The 19,965-nt window shown below is 35.3% G+C and overlaps 1 protein-coding gene across 1 annotated transcript in view; it reads left to right on the forward strand.

The window, feature by feature from the left end:
- Nucleotides 1-8,713, forward strand: part of LOC143388561 (pseudouridylate synthase TRUB1) — a 28,851-nt gene extending 20,138 nt beyond the window's left edge. Inside the window, exons 5-8 of the mRNA XM_076842247.2 lie at nt 3,216-3,288; nt 4,910-5,049; nt 7,255-7,311; nt 8,056-8,713. Of these exons, the coding sequence (XP_076698362.1) occupies nt 3,216-3,288; nt 4,910-5,049; nt 7,255-7,311; nt 8,056-8,315 (530 nt within the window). The 3' untranslated portion in view covers nt 8,316-8,713. The remainder of the gene's footprint in view (nt 1-3,215; nt 3,289-4,909; nt 5,050-7,254; nt 7,312-8,055) is intronic.
- The last annotated feature ends 11,252 nt before the right edge of the window (nt 8,714-19,965 follow it).

Here is a 19,965-nt window from a genome sequence, read left to right on the forward strand (position 1 = left end):
GACTTATATTTCTAGAATAGATTTGATAGCATTTTCTGGTATTTTCTTTGTTAAGGAAGAGTTTAAATTATAGATTTTTAACTAGCTGTCAGACTATTATTTTTAAATTTCTTTCATCATTATAAATAATTTTTCCCCTAGGAATTTTGTCTTGTCTAAAATTTCAAACATAATTGTCTTAAAGTTATTTATAATGTTCTCTTTTGATCTCTTTTTATTTTGAAGTAATATCAAACTTAGATTAAAATTGTAAGAATAGAGCAGATAACTTTTTCTAAATCACCCCAGCGATGCTTAGCCATACGTCCCTTGGTTATCTCTGCATTTTGATTTGATTTTTGTATATGCTCTCAGGTATGAGTCTGAGTTTATTTTTTTACAAATGGATGTTAGAAATCTTTTAGCACTCATCTTTGGAAGAGTGCCCTTTCTCTACTAACCTTTGAACTTCTGTCAAAAACAAGTTGTCCATATATGTATGCTTTTATCTTTAGATTCTTTATTTTATTCTCTTGATCTATTTGCCACAGCTGTTTGTGATAGTGGGACTTGTCTAGTAACAGTTACCGTGTTATGGGCGAATATTTTTAACTCCATCATACTGCTTTTAGTTCCCATTTCATTTAAGCATCAACAATTATGTTGTAAGTTCACTGAAAAAGCCAGTAAGTTTTAAGCAAATTATGATTTATTACATGATCTCATATATGTTAATTTTATGAGAATGACTTTAAAAGTTATTTCAAGGGGCTGGGGATGTGGCTCAAGTGGTAGCACGCTCGCCTGGCATGTGTGTGGCCTGGGTTCGATCCTCAGTACCACATACAAACAAAGATATAGTGTCCGCCGAAAACTAAAAAATAAATAAATAAATAAATATTAAAAATTCTCAAAAAAATAGTTATTTCAAATGAATGCTGTCACATTGATGCCTTTTTAATTTACTGAACAAAGAATAATTATTCAAGTCCTATGACACTTTGATCATCAGTCTTCTTTTTCCAAATATACATCTTTTGGCTAGTTATTGGATCTTGTTGGTGTAGAAGTTTTTATTTTGCATTTCTTTTTAAATTCTCTCGAAGTAGAGATGTTATTCTTATAGGAACAGTTGTTATAGGACTAATATCATGTTTTAGATGTAGCCAGCATGCTTTATTCTCTAGCCATGTATCGCAAGGTTAGCTTTTATTATAACTCGCTAGGTAAGCTTTTTGTCTGACAATTCAAACATCAGATGAATGATTGGCCTCGGTGACTTTTAAATGTCCTTCAACCTTGAGATTCTATTATTTTTTAGCAAATTAAATTTCAGCAAGAATGTCTTGAGCACCATCTTAATAATGAATGTTATCTAAGAAGAGAAACTGTCTTTGCCTTTGAAAGGCTCAGAATTTTATTGGTGAGATAATACCTTAAAATATTGTTAAAAATTGTGCATGATTAATTATAGAATGAACAGCACACACCATAAATGCCTGAAATGTGAGCACAGAGGAGGAGTCAATGTGGAGAAGTAGAATGAGAAAGAGCACATCTTGTCATCTTGCATGGGGGAAATCAGTGAAAGAGAGCCACTGAAGGGGGACAAAGGAGTACACATTTGCAGGAATGCAGTGAAGAGCTTAGCTAGCAGAAGCAGACAGCAGTTTGGTCTTGTTTTTAAAATGAGGGGCTACGTTATGAATTACTGCAGTTTTATCAGCAGTGGCATTCCTTTGGGTGGGCCTGCACAGTTGTTCCATTAGCTGTCAAGTTTGAAAACTGTAGATTTGCATAACTAAGTTTTGCCACCAGTAATTATGTCTTAATATTGCAGCAGAGTAAAATTTTTTTGTGAACAAATCCTCACCCATATTATGAGACACATCTGTTGGAGGAACAGTATGAACAGGACTTCCATCTGAGATCTGTGATTTTGGAGTTGCTAGAGATTGGAGCTATCCTCAGACTGGCAACCCTCCTGCCTCAGCTTCCCAAGTTGTTGGTATTATAGGCATGTACTACCAGGCCCAGCTGTGGGGAAGTACTTTTGAGTTCTGTTGCTTTTCATCATCTGTTTGAGTCTAGTAGATTCTAGTCTTTTGTTTGTGTTTCTTTTTTAAGGTTCAAGGTCATACAGAGGTTAAGACTGTTCTCCTGGGTTGTTTCTACAGTCTGAACACAGTATTCCATGTTATCATTTGATTTTTATCATGGTGTTAGAACTATAATTAAAAGTGCACTAATTTCCAGATGTGCTGCTGCATGTCTGTTAATCCCAGTGGCTCAGGAGGCTGAGGTAGAAGGATTGCAAGTTCAAAGCCAGCCTCACCAATTTAGTGAGGCCCTAAGCAGTTTAGCAAGACTCATGTCTCAAAATGAAAAATAAAAAGGGGTGGGGATGTGACTCAGTGGGTAAGCCCCTCTGGGTTCAATCCCTGATACAAAAAAAAAAAAATTCACACTAGTTAATTTTTGTTTAATATTGTTCAATTAAAATCAAATAGACATATACAAAAAAAAGTTCAAATGAATTTCCTGCAAAATTGTAAAGCACCATAGTTTCTTTCCATTAACTATGACTTAAACAAGTTATAGAATATTTCTAAAATTTAGTTTATTACTGAATATGAAATATGTATAATGAACCATCTGTAAGTATGAAAATTCCAGATATTCAATTTATATATCATAGTTTTCAGTTTTTAACCTTATGTAACTAAACTCTTCTCAGGTAAAACTTAAAATGTGGATAATATTTTATAATCTTCTGTCTCACATTAAGTTTTTACAATATTTGATGTCTAGAAACTTAGAAAATAATTGATAGACATTACTTTTCTGCCTGCTTTCTGATCACCCCATTATTGATCACCACAGGATCGTTACTATAGCTAATGTGCATTTTTCTCATGTCTCCTACAGGCCACAGTCAGAACCAGCAAAAGTGCAAACATGATGATTGGGCCATTTTTATTGAAGAAAAAAAAATTGAAGCAATGGAAATTTAATCTTAACAAAGAACAATATGAGATTTTCTATCCATTTTATCTCATTAACACATATTTTATTCTTCTCAACCAGGTAGAATTTGGTCTATAAGAAATACATTTTAATATGCTTAGTTGGAAAATTTTTTTTAAAAGAATTCAGAGCTGTTGGTGCTGAAAAATAGTGCATGTATTTCTGTGATTGTTTTAGTATCACTTTTTGTTGTTGTTCATTTTTGGCAGATAAAATAACACAAGAAGATATGGAAGGCATACTACAGAAATTTACTGGGACAATAATGCAAGTACCCCCTCTGTGAGTTCAATTATTGATTTGATTAAGTGTTTAAATTACTTTCCACTGCTTAACATCACTCTAAACTAGAATGGGATTCCTTTTGTTACATGGCAAGGCAGATTTTAAATCTGCCATAGGGAATGATCGTGTAAAGGTGAGCCAGATTTAGACTCACGTGAAGCTCTGTCTAGGAGGTAGTGTGGCGTGGTCTCCTGTCCTTGGGTGTTCCACAGTCTAGCATCTGGGCTGTTTGTGTTTTTATCAGCCTTTCCAATTCTGTCTACAGATATCAAGGCAGTTCTGCTGCTCAGAGATGTCTTTTTCCAGAAATTGCCATGAAGGACCGTGCGGAGAGCATCAGAGTTGTGCTAATATGCACTGCCTCTCAGAAGTTAGGCCCATTCCTTTGGGGCCTAGAATTTTTCTCTATGACAAATGGAACAGATGACAGTTATACTAAAAATATAAATATTTTGCTTTACCACTCGGTTCATTCAGGTTGCTATAACAAAATATAAACTATAGCTTAGAAACAGCAGAAATTATTTCTCACAATTTTGGATGCTGAGAAGTTCAAGATAAGGCACTCCTGGTTCAGCTGTTGGTGAGGGCCAACTTTCTCATAGCCAGTGCCTTCTTACTGTGTTCTCACAATGAAGGGGCAAGACAGCTGTCTGGGGCCTCTTTGGTAAGGGCAGTGACCCCTTCTGGGAGGGCTATGCTCTGTGATCTAGTTACCATCCGAAAGGTCCTGCTTTCTAATACCATAATACTGGTACTTAGGATTTCAACTTTTAAATTTGGAAGAGTCATAGCACCACTTAACCATATTTGTACACGTGTGACCATTTCAGGCAAATCACTTTTTTTTTTTTTTAAATGACTGAGGTTGAGTCAGGATAAGTTACTAAGAGTTATTTTAGAATTTTGTATTCATATTGCATTTTTAAGTCTTTTTTCCCCTCTTTTTAAGAATGTTGAACTACCTATGGAAAAATGGTTTTTCATATATTTCCTCAAATGTAAAACTTTAAAAATTTTAATAAGGCCTGAATAAAAATTAACTTAGGCCATTGTTAAACTGAATTAAACTTATAAGGACCATTTTAGATTTTCTTTGCTCTGACTATCCAAGGATTTTGTGACCTAATAAAATTTTATTACATAAAGCTAAAATATATGAAGTAGAGTTTATGCTTATAAGCTTTTTAGAAACACTGATAACTTTAATATAAAGTGAAATTTATTATAGTAGAAATTATTTCAAGGAAATTTATCTGAGATCATTATGACCAGAGGCTACTACTGAGTTCCTTGTGCCCTTGACATAGAAAGAGACTAGGGAAGGGAATGTATGAATAGCCCATCTCCAGGAAGATCGTTAAAGAAGGGCTCATTGAATGCCAGAATGGGCTCAAATTAGCCTCTAAGATATTTAGGAGCTTTATCCCTGAAAACATTTTGGAGTGGGTTGGAAGAAAAAACAGTTCAAGTTTTAGAAGGGCTTTTCACTTTAAAGGGCTGCTAGATATTTTTCTTTTCATGCCATCATATGGAATTACCATCTCTCATTCTCTCTCAATCTCCCTCAGATCGTCCTCTCTTATTCCCTCCCTCTCTCCCTCTCTTATCTTGTAAGCTATTCTGCATTAAAGAAAGATGGACAGAGACTTTCAACTTTAATGAAGCGAGGTGAAGTAGTAGAAGCAAAACCTGCCAGGCCAGTAACTGTATACAGTATCTCCCTTCAAAATTTCCAGCCGCCATTTTTCACATTAGGTAAGATGGAGAAATCTGAAATCATTTGTATTTACTGTACCTTTATTTATATTTAGTTGCTATTCAATAATTCTAATGGTTCCCTATGTTTTTGGAGATTCTTCTTAAATTTTGAATTTATGAAAGGTTGTGATTTGGTTACATATTTAATGAGATACCTCAACCTACATGAAGGTTCAGAAATGTCTTTTTCACTAGGCTGAGTTTTTCATGTTATAGGATGTCATCTTGCTATTAAATTGGAAGTAGCATACCTTAGATCCATCCCTCTGGAGAAGGTCTGGGGATGTGGCTCAGTTTAGAGCACTGCCTAGCGTGTCCAAGGCCCTGGGTTTCATCCCCAGTACTGCAAAAAGAGAGAAAAAGCTCTCTATGGAGAAAACAGTATATATCTTCAATGTTTTAGACTTAAAATTTTTACCTTATGGAATGCTTTTCTTTCCATTTTTGACTACTGCTGATACATTTGGTTTTAGAATAGATGTCAATTTGTCCTCTTAATATTCTTTAATAAAGAAAAAAATTCTTTATTAAAGAATTTTATCCTTTAATAAAATATTTTTAGCTTTTGGACAAAAACAAATTTTAAGAATGGACTCATTCCGCCCCCCCCCCCCCCCCGCCCTTTGTTTCCTGTAAGTTACTACTAAAGATCCTGAAAATATGGAAGAAACAGATAAGGCAAAATGTATCTTTGACAACATGGTCACATTTTAATTCAGGCCATCAATTTGAATATGTAATTCAGATTTGAAATAAACTAAAAAGCTAGTTTTTGTTGTTTAGAAATTTTATGTGTTTCCTGGCTGCAGCAAGTTGTAGGTAAAGTCCTGAGCACCTAAGAGCTGTGAAGTATCAGGAGATGTAGTTCTTGATGCTCAAGCTCTCTGACATTGATCCCACCATGAATTTCATATAGTTAGGATTCCTTTTAGAAATAACTTTCCAAAACCTTTATTCCTAAACTTTGTTGCTTTTTGTCATTGGCATTATTATTTAATGTGTATTAGGTTTCTGCAGAATGTGGTATTATATAGTTAAAGAAACTCATTTTCTTAAGTACCTTGATTGTAAACTGACAAATAATGAAAAAAAAAATCACACTGAAAAGTATTTTGCTCCATTCACTGAAAATGCAACAGCTGGCCTGGCAGAGTGAGTATTGTTTACAAAAATAAGAAAATTCCTATTTTTCTGACTTCATATGTCATAAATGCCTTATTTCTTTGACTCAAGACTGCAGTAGGCCAAAGAGTTGTCTTTCACCGAAGTCAGATATAATGCAAAAAATGTCAGCACACCTCGATTCCATCCTGGTGCTCCTTTGTATTTTATCAGTGTCCCCAACCATTAGTTCATGGGGGGAAAGAAAGAAGAATAATTAAAATCTCGAGGTGGGGAATTTTTATTAATTTCCCTGATGGCTGTATTCCTGCCTTGATATTAGAAACAGCAAGAATGTAGTCCTTTTGTGTAGAAATGCGGCAGCTCTTTTCGGTATATCTTGAAGATAATGAAATGAAGCAAACCCCTGCTCTCCACCGATGAACTTGTAAATGCTATGCTAACAAGCTGATTAGATATTCAGTCAGTCCTAGGACTTTGTGTAATTTCAAGTTATGTTGTGATTTTTTTCAAAAATATTTCAAAAATAACATTTACTTATCCTGAGTTTTCTGAGTATAGTATAGTACACAAACATGATTCTTATCATTGTGAAAGGATTTCTTTGTTGCTTGGTTTGTTGGTTATATTTTTTTGAACTTACATATCTGAAAGGTTTTAAATATCTACAGCTCATGGGAGCAAAGCTGATATTTCTAACCATTTAAAACCTAATAAATGAACAAGGTTCATGTATCTGAAAGTATTTTTAATGTCTGTATTTCATGACAGCAAAACTGAGATTTCTAACTATTTAAAACCTATTAAGGGAACAAGGCTGAGGTATTAAAGTGGTATGACTCGCCAGTTAATTTAAAATGTGTTCATGAGTTTTTGCTGTTTGCTTTCTCCACACTTTGACTTTTCAATCTCACAAACACATATGCTGCAGGATGAATAATTTATGTTTCAGCACATAAATATTTTATCACTCAATGGTTTGCATAGTGCATTTTTTACACTTGTTTAGGGGCATCATTTCTATGTAAAGTGGATTTCATAGGAGGTTAGCAATTTACCATGTCACTGTTAACATTCCAGATGTTGAATGTGGAGGAGGTTTTTATATCAGAAGCTTGGTCAGTGACATTGGCAAAGGTAAGCAGAAAAATGAATTATGAATTATCATTTAGAGAGTAATATTCCTTTTTGATGGGAAGAGGGAATTTTCTATTTTTCATATTTCTGAGTACTGGCCTGTGGAACTGAGCTCTTACTGCTTTCAGCCTTGGGAGCATTGTCAGTTTCTAGCATGGAATTACCATCCTCTGCAGCTATAGTGAGGGACTTGTGATGGGACAGGAAGAGAAAGGAATGGCAGATGAAGGCAGGAGTAATGAATGCAAGAGCCAATGTTTTTTTAAGTACAAAACATTTTAAATCCAAGTAGATATCAGAAAAAAAAAGACGTATCCTCCTAAAAGTTATATTTATTGATTCAAATCACATTAAAAAAAAAATCCTGGAAACCATAGTCTCACAAACCACCAGGAAGTTGTGATTCTGGCTCTGCTTTTCCCGGCAGTTACAACACTAGAATAGTATATCTCCTGTGCAAAGTAAGGGTAAAATTGACCTCATGAGGTTGCTTCATGAATTGAATAAAAATAAATATGTGCCAGTTTTTTGTAGACTTTAAAGCAGTTCATGAGTTATTATATTGTTTTGCTACTTAATTATTTGTTTATCTCAGGGGTCTTGGCTCTTACTGGTTTACTTATAGTTCAGCTTTAGGGATGGTTTTGAGAGGTTTGAGTCAAGTTCTTTTGTCTTTTGAAAGATTGTAGATTGTGAAATACTGAAACACTCATCTTATGGAATTTTCACCTTTTGTTGCTGTAGAGCTCTCTTCCTGTGCCAATGTACTAGAGCTTACCCGAACCAAACAGGGGCCATTTACACTAGAAGAACATGCCCTCCCTGAGGACAAATGGACAATTGATGATGTTGCACAGTCTCTTGAGCATTGCTCGTCTCTTCTGCCAGCAGAGCTGACACTTAAAAAATCAAAACCTGAAGAGTCTAATGAGCAGATTTTGAGCTGTGAATATATGACTCTAAATGAGACAAAGGGGGAAGATGATGTTAATAAGACATTCTGAAGTTGACCTGAGAATATCATCATTTCCTGGTTGACATTTGAATCCTGTTTGTAGATGCAGAATGACAAGCTACGTGCAAGGGACAACCGGTTCTTCTAACTACTACTACTTCTTTTTTTTTTTTCATGAATAAAAATGACCATCATTTAGTATCTATAGCCTACAACTTATTTACTATACATTATGAATGGAGTTGCACTTGTTCAATTCTTTTCTATACTATCAATTGTTCTTTTAAGATATTTTTATATTAAAATATGAATTTGATTGGAATCAGGATATTGATGCTGAGTTTGATTTCTTCAGCCTTTTTCTATGAAAAAGCTGAACTGATTTTCTAAGCAAAGATTTATGAGCTACGTGTCTGAGTAACATCATTAAATGTGATTTTGATTTTATTTGGATTTCCATGTGGCTTCATTGTTTAAGAATTCTCTAACTCTGAAATGGCTATTACTGAACTCCTCCTTGCCTTTGGAGAGTTTGTTATTTAAAAACATTTCCTTAAAAAGACTGTACTCACCTAGTATTTGCTGTGTGTGTTTAGATCTTAGAAATGAATAAAGTTTTATAATAAATATTTGTAAATGAACCAATCATTGCTGCTACCACTTACAATATGTAAAAAAAAACTAATATTGAATTAATTTCTCTTCCGTTAGAGTCCAAGATAGCTCCTCCTCCAATAGCTTTGTGCAGCTATGTGCTCTCTTTTTTTTGGTGATTTCATCAACCCAATCAACTACTTTGTGCCAAATTACTAAGTAACATAATTTTTAAAATTTAAACTACAGACCTGTATCTTAAGTTAAGGTTTTCTCTGATCTTTAAATTTTATTTCTCTCTCTCTCTCTCTCTCTCTCTCTCTCTGGTTTCTTCAGTGGTTTGCTCTTTATAGTGAAGTTTATAGACTTGGAGATAGCTGCCCTGTACATTCCAGCTGATGCCTTCTGCTCCAAATACTTAAAAATAGTGATTCTAAAATGTTTTTGTTCAAATAACTGGAAAGTTACAAATCCCTCTTTCCCATAATTTTGAAAATTACAAAATAGTAAATTTTATGTAATGCATCCTTCATAATTTTGTTGAGAATGTAATGTATTATGCAACTGATATGCAGAAATGTTTAATTTCCTCTTCATTTACTCAAATATAATTTCAAAAGGAAAATTTTAAATTTCATAAAATTTGAGATTTCATAAAATAAATTTTCATAATATAAAATTTCATAAAATTTTGGGATTTTTATTGATTACCTTTCTTCTTAAAGGTGGTTGCCTGCTTGCAACTCAGCATTTTAACATTTAAATTTAAAGTGATTTCATTTGTGGTTTATCTATATGTGGTTAATATACAAAGTTAGGTGCTTCAGTAAAGCATCTTCAGCATATTGGCAACATTTGAAATGAAAATATTAAAACTAATTCTTAGTATGAGACCCAAAACTGAGCATATTGATACCTTGCTGCATTAACATAAAATGACAAACACATAAATTTATAAATTGAAAATTTATTATTTTACTTATTCATTTGTAGTACTCTACAATTTGTGTCAACCAAAGGTGACAGTGGCTACCTCTGCCTGTTAAGAGTGGCATAGGTTACAATGTTTTCATTCATTGCCAAAGTCCAAATTGGGGGATGTTTCAGTTTTAGAATATGGATGAGGTAGTTCTGCTTTTTTTTTCCATCTTAAAAATTGACATGTACAATTTACTGATTAGGAAAATGTCAAGATTATTTGAGAAGGAAATAACTTCTAAAAATGATAGCCAGTCCTTTTATTTTATATTGAAAACATTGAAGAAAATTTTCCCAAATAGAAAAATTACCTCTAGTCCTTACCATCCTAATGCACTAACTTTCAAAGTTTGATTTTTATAATACTATTTTTTCCTTTTTGTTCAGATAATTAGTCTTAAGTCACCTATACTACTTTGAAAAAAAAACACAGGGGCCCTCCTCCACTGAGCTATACCCCCAGCCCTTTTTTTTTCGAATGTGAACGAAAAATTTATTTGCTCATTTCTTGCATTTGAAGTACTCTTCGATGACATCCTTGGCCTGAGATTCTTTGCCATAATCCTTAATAACTACACAACTGCAACCAACCACTTTACGGGGCTTGCCCTCTCGGTCAATTTTACAGAGTCCTACCCATTCTCCTAGTTTCTTGTTGTCATCGACCTTAATTAGATTGATTTGGTGTTCAGCACAAAGGGCCTCTACCAATTTGACATACATAGGCTCATTACAGTTGGATGCAAGTACACAGAGATGGGCCTGGCGCAATTCCTCAAAGTCCAGATGCTTCTGCAACAACCTTTTTAGTTTTTATTTTGAGACAGAGTCTCGCTAAGTTGCCTAGGCTATCCTTGAACTTATGGTCCTCCTGCCTCAGCCTCTTGAGTAGTTGACATCACTGTGACCACCATGTCCGGCAGGCACCTATAGTTTTTTTATTGAAAATTTTTATTTGATATTATCCATATTTAGTTTTGATAGTGATTATTGTAATCATATTCCTACCTACTCATAATTTGTTTGAATCATTTTCCTATGACAAAATACTTGAATTGTTTTGTTTTATGAAGATAAATTCTCAGAGTGGGATTATTCAGTGAAATTATTTGACTTAATAAGAGAAAAATCAAAGTTTCTCTAAATTGCTTTTGTGTGATTACCTGCATACTTTGTACATCTAGATAAATAAATGTCTTAATGGTTTCTTGATCTGTATGAGTTATTTATGCAGTAAAAGGTTGATAAAAATGTTTATCATGACTTTTGTAAACCTTAAGCCTTTTTTTTTTCATTTTGCTGTCTAGATTTGCTAACTTATTTTATGAATTCATTCTCTTTTATCATCATCAGGTGTGTTAAGTATTAAGGGTTAAATTTTACTGAAACTTTAAAATATTATAACTCTCACAAGTAGCTAAAACTAATAGAGATGCTCTGAAACATTCAAGATTCATCCAGTCTGGAATTTAAGTACCAGCTCTTTCCCCACCACCATTTTAATCAAAAATATTAAAGAAGTATTTATGTCTCATATATTTCAGGCCTAAGGCTTCATACCATAATACAGTTATTTTTCTTATAAGCAAAAGATAAATTAGAAATTCTTAAAAATGTCTTAACCTGGAATATACCAAATCTCTACATTTTGGACACTTTAAGCCTTTTATATTACTGAAAAATATTGACCTAACCTAAGACCAACAAAGTGGCTTTAGAATTATTTTATTTGTGGTCTTAAAGTCCCTAAGCCCTAAGGCTGGGGTTTTAGCTCAGAGGTAGAGCACTTGTCTTGCACACAAGAGGCACTGGGTTCGATCCTCAGCACCACATAAAAATAAATAAATAAAATTAAGGTATTGTGTCCATCTACAACTAAAAAAAAAAATCTTTAAATCCTTGAGCATTAAAATAATAGAAATCTGCTGTCGATAAATTCAAGATTGAGAAATGTGAGTAAGAGCTAAACTCACAGTGTCTTATACTGACCAGATCTTTTCCTCTCAAATACTTGAATCAAGACAAGCCACTGGCTCATCATCAGAAATGATTCTGCTAGGAGTGCTTTATGTCAAGTCTTCAGTACATCTTATGACTCTGACCAGTTTGAAATTTATATTGGACTTACAATGGGCATATAGAGGTTCAATTACGTGGTGGATTGTTCTGTTTTCAAAGAAAGCAAGCAGTTGACCTTTTGAGGTATAAAATAGAAGATGTGATTCAAAAGCACTCTATAATGTTAAGACATTTATTAAATAGAGGATAATAAGTATGAAGTTTAGGCTCTGAAGTCGTCATAATAGCCTTGTACTTAAAATTTAAATAGGATTGTATTGAAATTTTCTTTCTTTAAGGTGTGTGTGAGCAGCGCTAGTTTGCCCTGCTGGTTCATTTTATGTCATTGTCAAACACTTGTTACATGACACTCAAATCAGTCACACCTTCATTTGTCAACTTGTGAATTAAATTCTTTGAAGAGAATATTTTCAGATTGCTGTTTTCAACAGTGATGCCAGTAGGAAGGTTTAAGTCAGAAAAGTATTTTACTCTTTTATCCATTACTTTTAAAATTCAGTATATCAGATTATTTTTCTCTCTGTCTTAATCTGCTCTTCGTTTCTATGCAAAGTCCTTAATCATTTTAGGCCTCAATTTGTCCATCTTTAAAACAAAGGAGACAAACTTTTCTCTAAGAATTTTTCCAGCAGTCAAATATTGGGGTTCTGAGTGTAGGTCATTTGTATTTATTCTGTTCAGGAACTCATTCCTCATGAAACTGAGTCTTCATCTTGTTCATCAATTCTGGAAAATTTTCATTTCTTTGCATATCACGTCTCTTCCAGCTAGTAGTCCTATTTATATCTTCACATTTTAGTCTGTGTCTAATTACTCTTTCATATTTTTCATCTCTTTATCCCACTATTCCTCATCCTGGGAAATTTCCTCAAATCTTCTTTCCAAATAAAGAATTCCTTCTTCTGCTATTTTTATTTACTGTTTAACAACTCTATTTCAGTGGCTATTGTGTTTTATTTTTATTCCTAGAACATTAACTGTTTTTCAAAATCTTTTTGTGTGTTGTCTTATTCTTTCAGTAGGGGTTTGGTAAACTTTTTTAAAATCTTTTTATTAGTTATACCAAAAAATCACACATATCATAAATATATAGCATTATTTTTTTTTCGCAAATCAAACGTGTAACCAGCAACTAAATCAAGAAACAGATCATTACTAGTCCCTCTCCCCAAGCCCTCTAGAAGCTCTTTTCCAATCACCAGTTACCACTCCTACCCCCCACAAGGATAACCCCTTCTAGCATTATAGATCATTAATGTTGCCAATCTTGTGCTTTATATAAATAGTATTCATGCCTGGCTTCTTTTCCCAATGTTATGCTTGTTTTTTTTGTTTTATTTTTTGTTTTTGGTCTGTTTGCTTTATGGGCATTGAACCAGATTCCCTCTACCACTAAGCTACATCCCCAGCCCTTTTCATTTTTTATTGAGGCAGGATCTCACTAAGTAGTTGCCCAGGCTGGCCTTGAACTTGCTTCAGCCCCCTGCACAACTGGGATTTCAAGCTTGCGCCACTGCTCCCAGTTCAAAGTTACAGTTATAAGGTTCTTCCATTTTATGTTACTGTCTTAGCTCAGAGTGCTTATAACAAAGTACCACAGTGGGTGGCTTAATCAGCGGACATTTATTTCTCAAAATGCTGGAGAATGGGAAATACAATTTCAGGGTGCTGGCAAGGTCAGGTTCTTGGTGAAGGGTTTCTTCCTGGCTTGCGGATAATTACCTTCTCACTGTGTCTTAATGTGGCAGAGAGAGGAAGCTCTTCTGTCTCTTCCTCTTACAGGGCACTGATCCCATTATGAGGGCTCTAGCCTCATGAACTCACCTAAACTTAATTGCTTCTCAAAGACCCTGCCTCCTACCCATAACACTGGGCGCTGGGACTTCAACATAGGAACTTTAGAGGGAGACAGGCATTTGGTTTATAACAGCTGCCTATAGTCATAAGCTAGTAATTCTCACTATTGCTTAATATTCCATTGTATTTAGTATTACCCCTGTTTATTCATTTTTCTGAATGATAGGCTGGCACTTAACTAGCTTTCAGTTTGGGATCTATAAGTGATCTAGTACTGATCTCCTGGTAAAAATATGCACACATTGAAGTTGGACATTTCTAATAATGAAATCTAGGTTTTAAACTATAGATGGGTTAAGCTTTAGTTGGTACCAGAGCAGTTTTTCAAAGTTACTGTTCTAGCAGTGTGTGCGCATTCTGGTGGTTCCTCACACCCACCAGCACTAAGTATTTAACATTTTGGCCATTTAGGTGGGTGTTTAGTTAATCACATTGTGGTTTTAATAAGCTTTTCCCTGTTTTTTTAGAGTGTTGGGGTGTGGGGGGGGGTATGTATTTTATTTATTTAGTCTGATTGCCTGGTCTGTTGGTCTATTTAGTCCTATTGTCTACTGGTCCAATAGTTCTGTTTAGTTACCTGACATTTTTAGGGAGTGTGCGCTAATATTTTTCAAATCTCCTAATTCTCAACCAAGGCAAAATTGTGTCCTTGATGTTGCAGAGTTGGATTATGAGTTAACTCATAGTTAATTATGAGAAAACTGTGTACTTGGGTCCAGAGTATCTTTCCAGAGAGGTTTGGAGTTTGCTTTTGTGAAGCACACCAGAGATATCACTATTCCAAATCTTAAATGTATAGTTTCCTAATAATAGAGCCTCCAAATACACAGTAATACTAAGTACAGAACTGAAAGGCGAAATAAACAAATTCACCATTAGAGCTGGAGAAATCAGTTCCCTCCCCTGTGACTGGTAGACCAAGTAGACCAAAAAAAAAAAAAAAACAAGTGATACAATGGGAAACTTGAACACAAGCAACCAAATGACCTGAATGATCCACCCAACAACAGCAAAAATAGGGTTTTAACAAATGTACATGCAAGATAGACCATCTCTATCTCATAAAGCAAGTGTTTAATAAAGTTCTAAGAATTTAAATCATATGCTTTATATTCATGTATTTTATGGTCTCTGACCACAATGAAATGAAACAAGAAACTAATTACAGAACTATCTGGGAAATCCTCCAATACTCAGAAGTTAAATGACAAACTTCTAAATAACTAATGGGTGAAGGGAGATATCACAATGGAAATTAAATTGAACTGCAACTTGCAATTCATGAGACACAGTAGAAGCAGTATTCAAAGAAAAATTAATAGTATCAAATGCTTATGTTTGATAAGAAGAAAGTGACCTAAGTTTGCACTTAAAAATTAGAAAAGTAGTTACCCTACTGGTATGAGTCAGCACCACGTATAGCCAGAGGAATGAGAAGTTCCATTTGTGTACAGTGTGTCAAAAAGCATTCTACTGCCATGAATAACTAGTTAGAACAAATTTTTAAAAAACACTAAAAGAAAGTTTTTTAAAAAGTAGAAAATCTTTCTGTGGTGTTACATGCTTACAGTCCCAGCTTCTAGGGAGACTGAGACAAGAGAAACTCTTGAGCCCATGAATTTCAAGACAACCCTGGGAAACATAGCAAGACCCCATCTCAAAACGAAAACAAAAACACAACAAAGCAAAAAACTAGAAAAAGAGAAAATTTAACCCAAAGCTATCAGAGGAAATAAAATAATAAAGAGCGGAAATATATACACGAAAAATAGAAATCAGAAAAAACAATAGTAAAAATCAGTAAAGGAAAAATTGATCATTTGAAAAGATCAGTGAAGTAAAATGATACAAATTACCAATATCAGGAATGAAAGAGGAGACATCACTGTAACTATTATAGACATTATACAAAACCCTCATGCACAAGACCAGGATTACAAAAAAAGTTAAGCAGGCATCTCTCAGATGCACAGAAACAAAACAAAGGATTTGAAAACCAAAGCAAACAATGTATAAAAAGGGACAATGCCTGAGGACTAAGCAGAGTTTAACTGGGGAATGCAAAGTTCACTCAAGGTTCAATAGTTGATGTAATTCACCATATCAACAAATTACACAGAAAAACCATGGGATCATCTGAGTAGATGTAGAAAAAACACCAAACAAGAACCCATTCCTGATCAAATCTCAGCACATTAGGAACTGGACTCTGCAAGCAGCTCCAGCACACCTACTAAATGCTCCATAGCTAGCAACAGTCAAACTTTCCCAATCTGATGAAGAGCGTTTCTGAAAAACCTACACTTAACATTGCACTTAATTGTTTAAAAGGGAGAACTGGATACAGTAGTGCATGCCTGTAATCCCAGCCACTCGGGAGGCAGAGGAAGGAAGATGGCAAGTTCAAAGCCAGCCTGGGAAATATAGCAAGACACTGCTTCAAAATAAAATTTCAAAAGGACTAGGATATAGCTCATAGGTAGAACACTTCTGAGCTTAATCCCCAGAACTGAAAAAAAAAAAAAAAAAAAACAGAAAAAAGAAAGAAATGCTTTTCAAGATCAGAAAAAGGCTATTTTATCTATCTGTCTACCTGCCTATCCGTGTCTTGTTGGTATTCTGTTTCTCTCAAGGATCAGGACTAATATACCTGCTTTTGTGACTGCCATTTTCTTCTGTATACTCTGCTAAACGTGAAACATTTCATTTTCCCTCTCTCTCCTTGGGAGACTTGTCACCCTTTTGAATTCAATTTATCTTGCTGCCTTAACTTTCTGATAGGCTTAAGAAGTTCTAGTTTTTACACACTGTTAGGATGGAATTGATATTCTCTTCAAGCTATTTATACCTAAGAGGAAGCTTAATTAATGCTTCCCCTCCACCTCCAGCATTTATGGTTAGAAAGGTTTGAGGTCACTTTGTCCAAGATTTTTGCTAGAAATGAAATTTTCCGTATCTTAAGAATGGTTAAGACAGATAAACTGACTTGCAACAACATAATGTGATAGTTAATTTTATATCATTAGAAAATAATCTAATAATTAATGGCAGAAATTTTAATAAATTAGCATTCATATATTCAGGTCCTTTGAAATTATTTGAATTTTCAATTCTTCCATTAGGGAAGAAAAGGTGGGGCATGGAAAAGGAAAGTAACCTCAGCAAACTCCAAATTATTGCATCCATAAGGACAGGGCTTTGAGGTCAGATATCATTAAGTCATTAATATTCTTTTGGCTCACAGAATTAGCAGTATGATCGAAAGGTGATGACTAGGTCATTTTATTCTATATAATTTGAATATGTTAGTTGTCAAATATTCACAGTGCCTTTTGAGTGAAGAAACAATATATGGCACAAAAGGCACAGTCCAGGCCTTTAAGAAGCTTCAGACGGGAGTTCAAGAAATGTACATATAAAAAGATTTGTAGTGGTACAAGACAATACATCAGTATCAGTGAGTGCTGTTGCCAAAAAGCTGTTGATGCTTAGTGGAGCAATAACTCATTTCTGCAAACATCTGTTGAATTTCTACTGAAAACAGACGAGGAGAGTACAGAGCAGGATATCAGCAGAGAGGAGAAAGGCCTTGAATTGGACTTGAACAATGAACCCACAGAGTTAAGAGAAGAAGCAGCCGAGGAAGGAGAACGGTGGCAACAGAGACATCAGTGGTAAGGATGGAGAGAAGGATTTGCATATTTGGGATTGCCTTGAAAGCCAGTATTGATTGACAAATCACAGGTTCATAGGGAAGGTTTATTTAAAGGAGATTACCCTGGCAGTGAAGTGTGGCAAAAGCAAAATAGAGAGAAACAGGAGACACTGGAGGCACAGAACCCAGTTAGAAATGAGTGAGGTGTAGTCCTGCAGGCCAGAGGTCACAGACTCAGGACTAGAGTCTCATCAGATAGTGAGGTCTCAGTGAACTGCATAAAGGAAACTTGATGGTATCCAGTGATTTACTAAATAATTGAAGGTCGTGGAAAGCATGACTAGCAATAGTCATGAAATTAATTGTCTTAAAGGGAGTAAATCTAAATTCTTGTATGAGTAGTGTGCTCTCAGGCACTAGGTAGTTGTTGGCACAGTTGCCTAGGACAATGACAACCACCAGGCATGTTCCTCTTACAACCAACACAGAGCCACCCAGAGAGGACTGTGCCTTTCCACTTCTCTCTAGGGTGTGGCTGTGGAAGGAATGTGGAGGGCGGTCTCCAGTTGGGGCTTCCTAATTATTATTTGAAATATTAAATCATACCAGTGGTTGGAAGCGTGGACTCTTGGTGTCGGAGATTCTCCCAGCCCGACTGCTTATTACCACTATTAACCGTAGGTAGGTTAATTAACTTCCCTAAGCCCCAGTTTCCTCATTAATAAAATGGGGGTATTAATAATGTCGACTTCACCAAGTTATGAAGCCTTAATTAGGTCATTCAGGTGGTGTTTGGGATGATTCTGAGAAACCAGGGAGCAGTCAGTCGGCAGTAAATAATAGAGGGTAATAGCACATGCTGACTTACCCACAGGGGAGCAGGAGGAACCTGACCCCATGGTTATGAAGTCAAGCGATACATTTCAAAGGTGCTTTATTTGATTCTGTTTTGGTAAGAAAACTGTAAAGGAAACAAAGAATTTCCTGACAGCAAAGATGATGAAACTGTGAAATAGGCCACTGATGAAGCAAGGTGGCTCTGGAGGCGGTAGGCGTTCGCCTGGTGCATATCATGTGTATTAAAATGCACCAGAGTGTGTGTGTATGTGTGTGTGCATGTGTGTGTGTACGTGTGTGTGCATATGTGTGTGTGTGTGTGTGTGTGTACACGCGTGTGTATACACAGCCTTGAAGTAAGTACAGCAGTCCACTGCTCTGTGGTTTCTCATTTCACAGCTTCGGTTACCTGCTGTCAACCACAGTCTGAAAATATAAAATTTCAGAAATAAACAATTCATACGTTTTATTTTAAAAAAACTTGGTAATGGGGATTGAACAGGGGTGCTTGACCACTGAGCTACATTCCAGCCCTTTTATGTCTTTATTTTTAAACAGGGTCTTTCTTTTTTTTTTTTTTTTGGCTATAGTATGTTCATCCCAGTTTATTTTATTTTTTTTTATTGGTTGTTCAAAACATTACAAAGCTCTTGACATATCATATTTCATACATTAGATTCAAGTGGGTTATGAACTCCCATTTTTACCCCAAATACAGATTGCAGAATCACATCGGTTACACATCCACAATTTTACATAATGCCCTATTAGTAACTGTTGTATTCTGCTACCTTTCCTATCCTCTACTATCCCCCCTCCCCTCCCCTCCCATCTTCTCTCTCTACCCCATCTACTGTAATTCATTTCTCTCCTTGTTTATTTTCCCATTTCCCTCACAACCTCTTATATGTAATTTTGTATAGCAATGAGGGTCTCCCTTCATTTCCATGCAATTTCCCTTTTCTCTCCCTTTCCCTCCCACCTCATGTCTCTGTTTTATAGTTGCTCTCATTATATCAAAGAAGACATTTGGCATTTGTTTTTTAGGGATTGGCTAGCTTCACTAAGCATAATCTGCTCTAGTGCCATCCATTTCCCTAAACAGGGTCTTTCTAAGTTGTTCTGGCCTTACCAAGTTGCTAAGGCTGACCTCAAACTTGAGTTCTCCTGCCCCAGCCTCCCCAACCCTAGGATTATAGGCATGTGCCACCACCCCAGGAATTCACAAGTTTTAAATAACATTTATTATAGTATCTCATAACTGTTCCATTTTATTTTTAGTAATTGTTGTTATTCTCTTACTGGGCCTGATGTATAAGTTAAGCTTTATCAGGCTCCTATATAAAGGAGAAATCCTAGTATACATAGGGTCAGTACTGTCCATGGTTTGAGGTGTGCACTGGGACACATTTGTGTGGATAGGGTGGGGGACTCTAAACCCTTTTCATTTACATCATTTGTCTGTGCCTCCAAGAACCCTGTGAAGTCAGTAGGATCTGTTTTTTACCTGTTATTTAGGTAAACAATTCCAATTGGCACTAAGGACCAGATGACTCACCGAGTCACCCAGCCAGAGTGGCAGAGCCGGTGCTTGTACTCTTCCTTTACATCACATCTGGAGAAAAGAGCTCTGAGGGACAGATGTTTCATGGGAGGGATGAAACATATGCCTTAATGCCAAAAAAATAACTAGGAGTAA

This window comes from Callospermophilus lateralis, unplaced genomic scaffold (assembly GCF_048772815.1).
Source record: "Callospermophilus lateralis isolate mCalLat2 unplaced genomic scaffold, mCalLat2.hap1 Scaffold_64, whole genome shotgun sequence".
NCBI lineage: Eukaryota > Metazoa > Chordata > Mammalia > Rodentia > Sciuridae > Callospermophilus > Callospermophilus lateralis.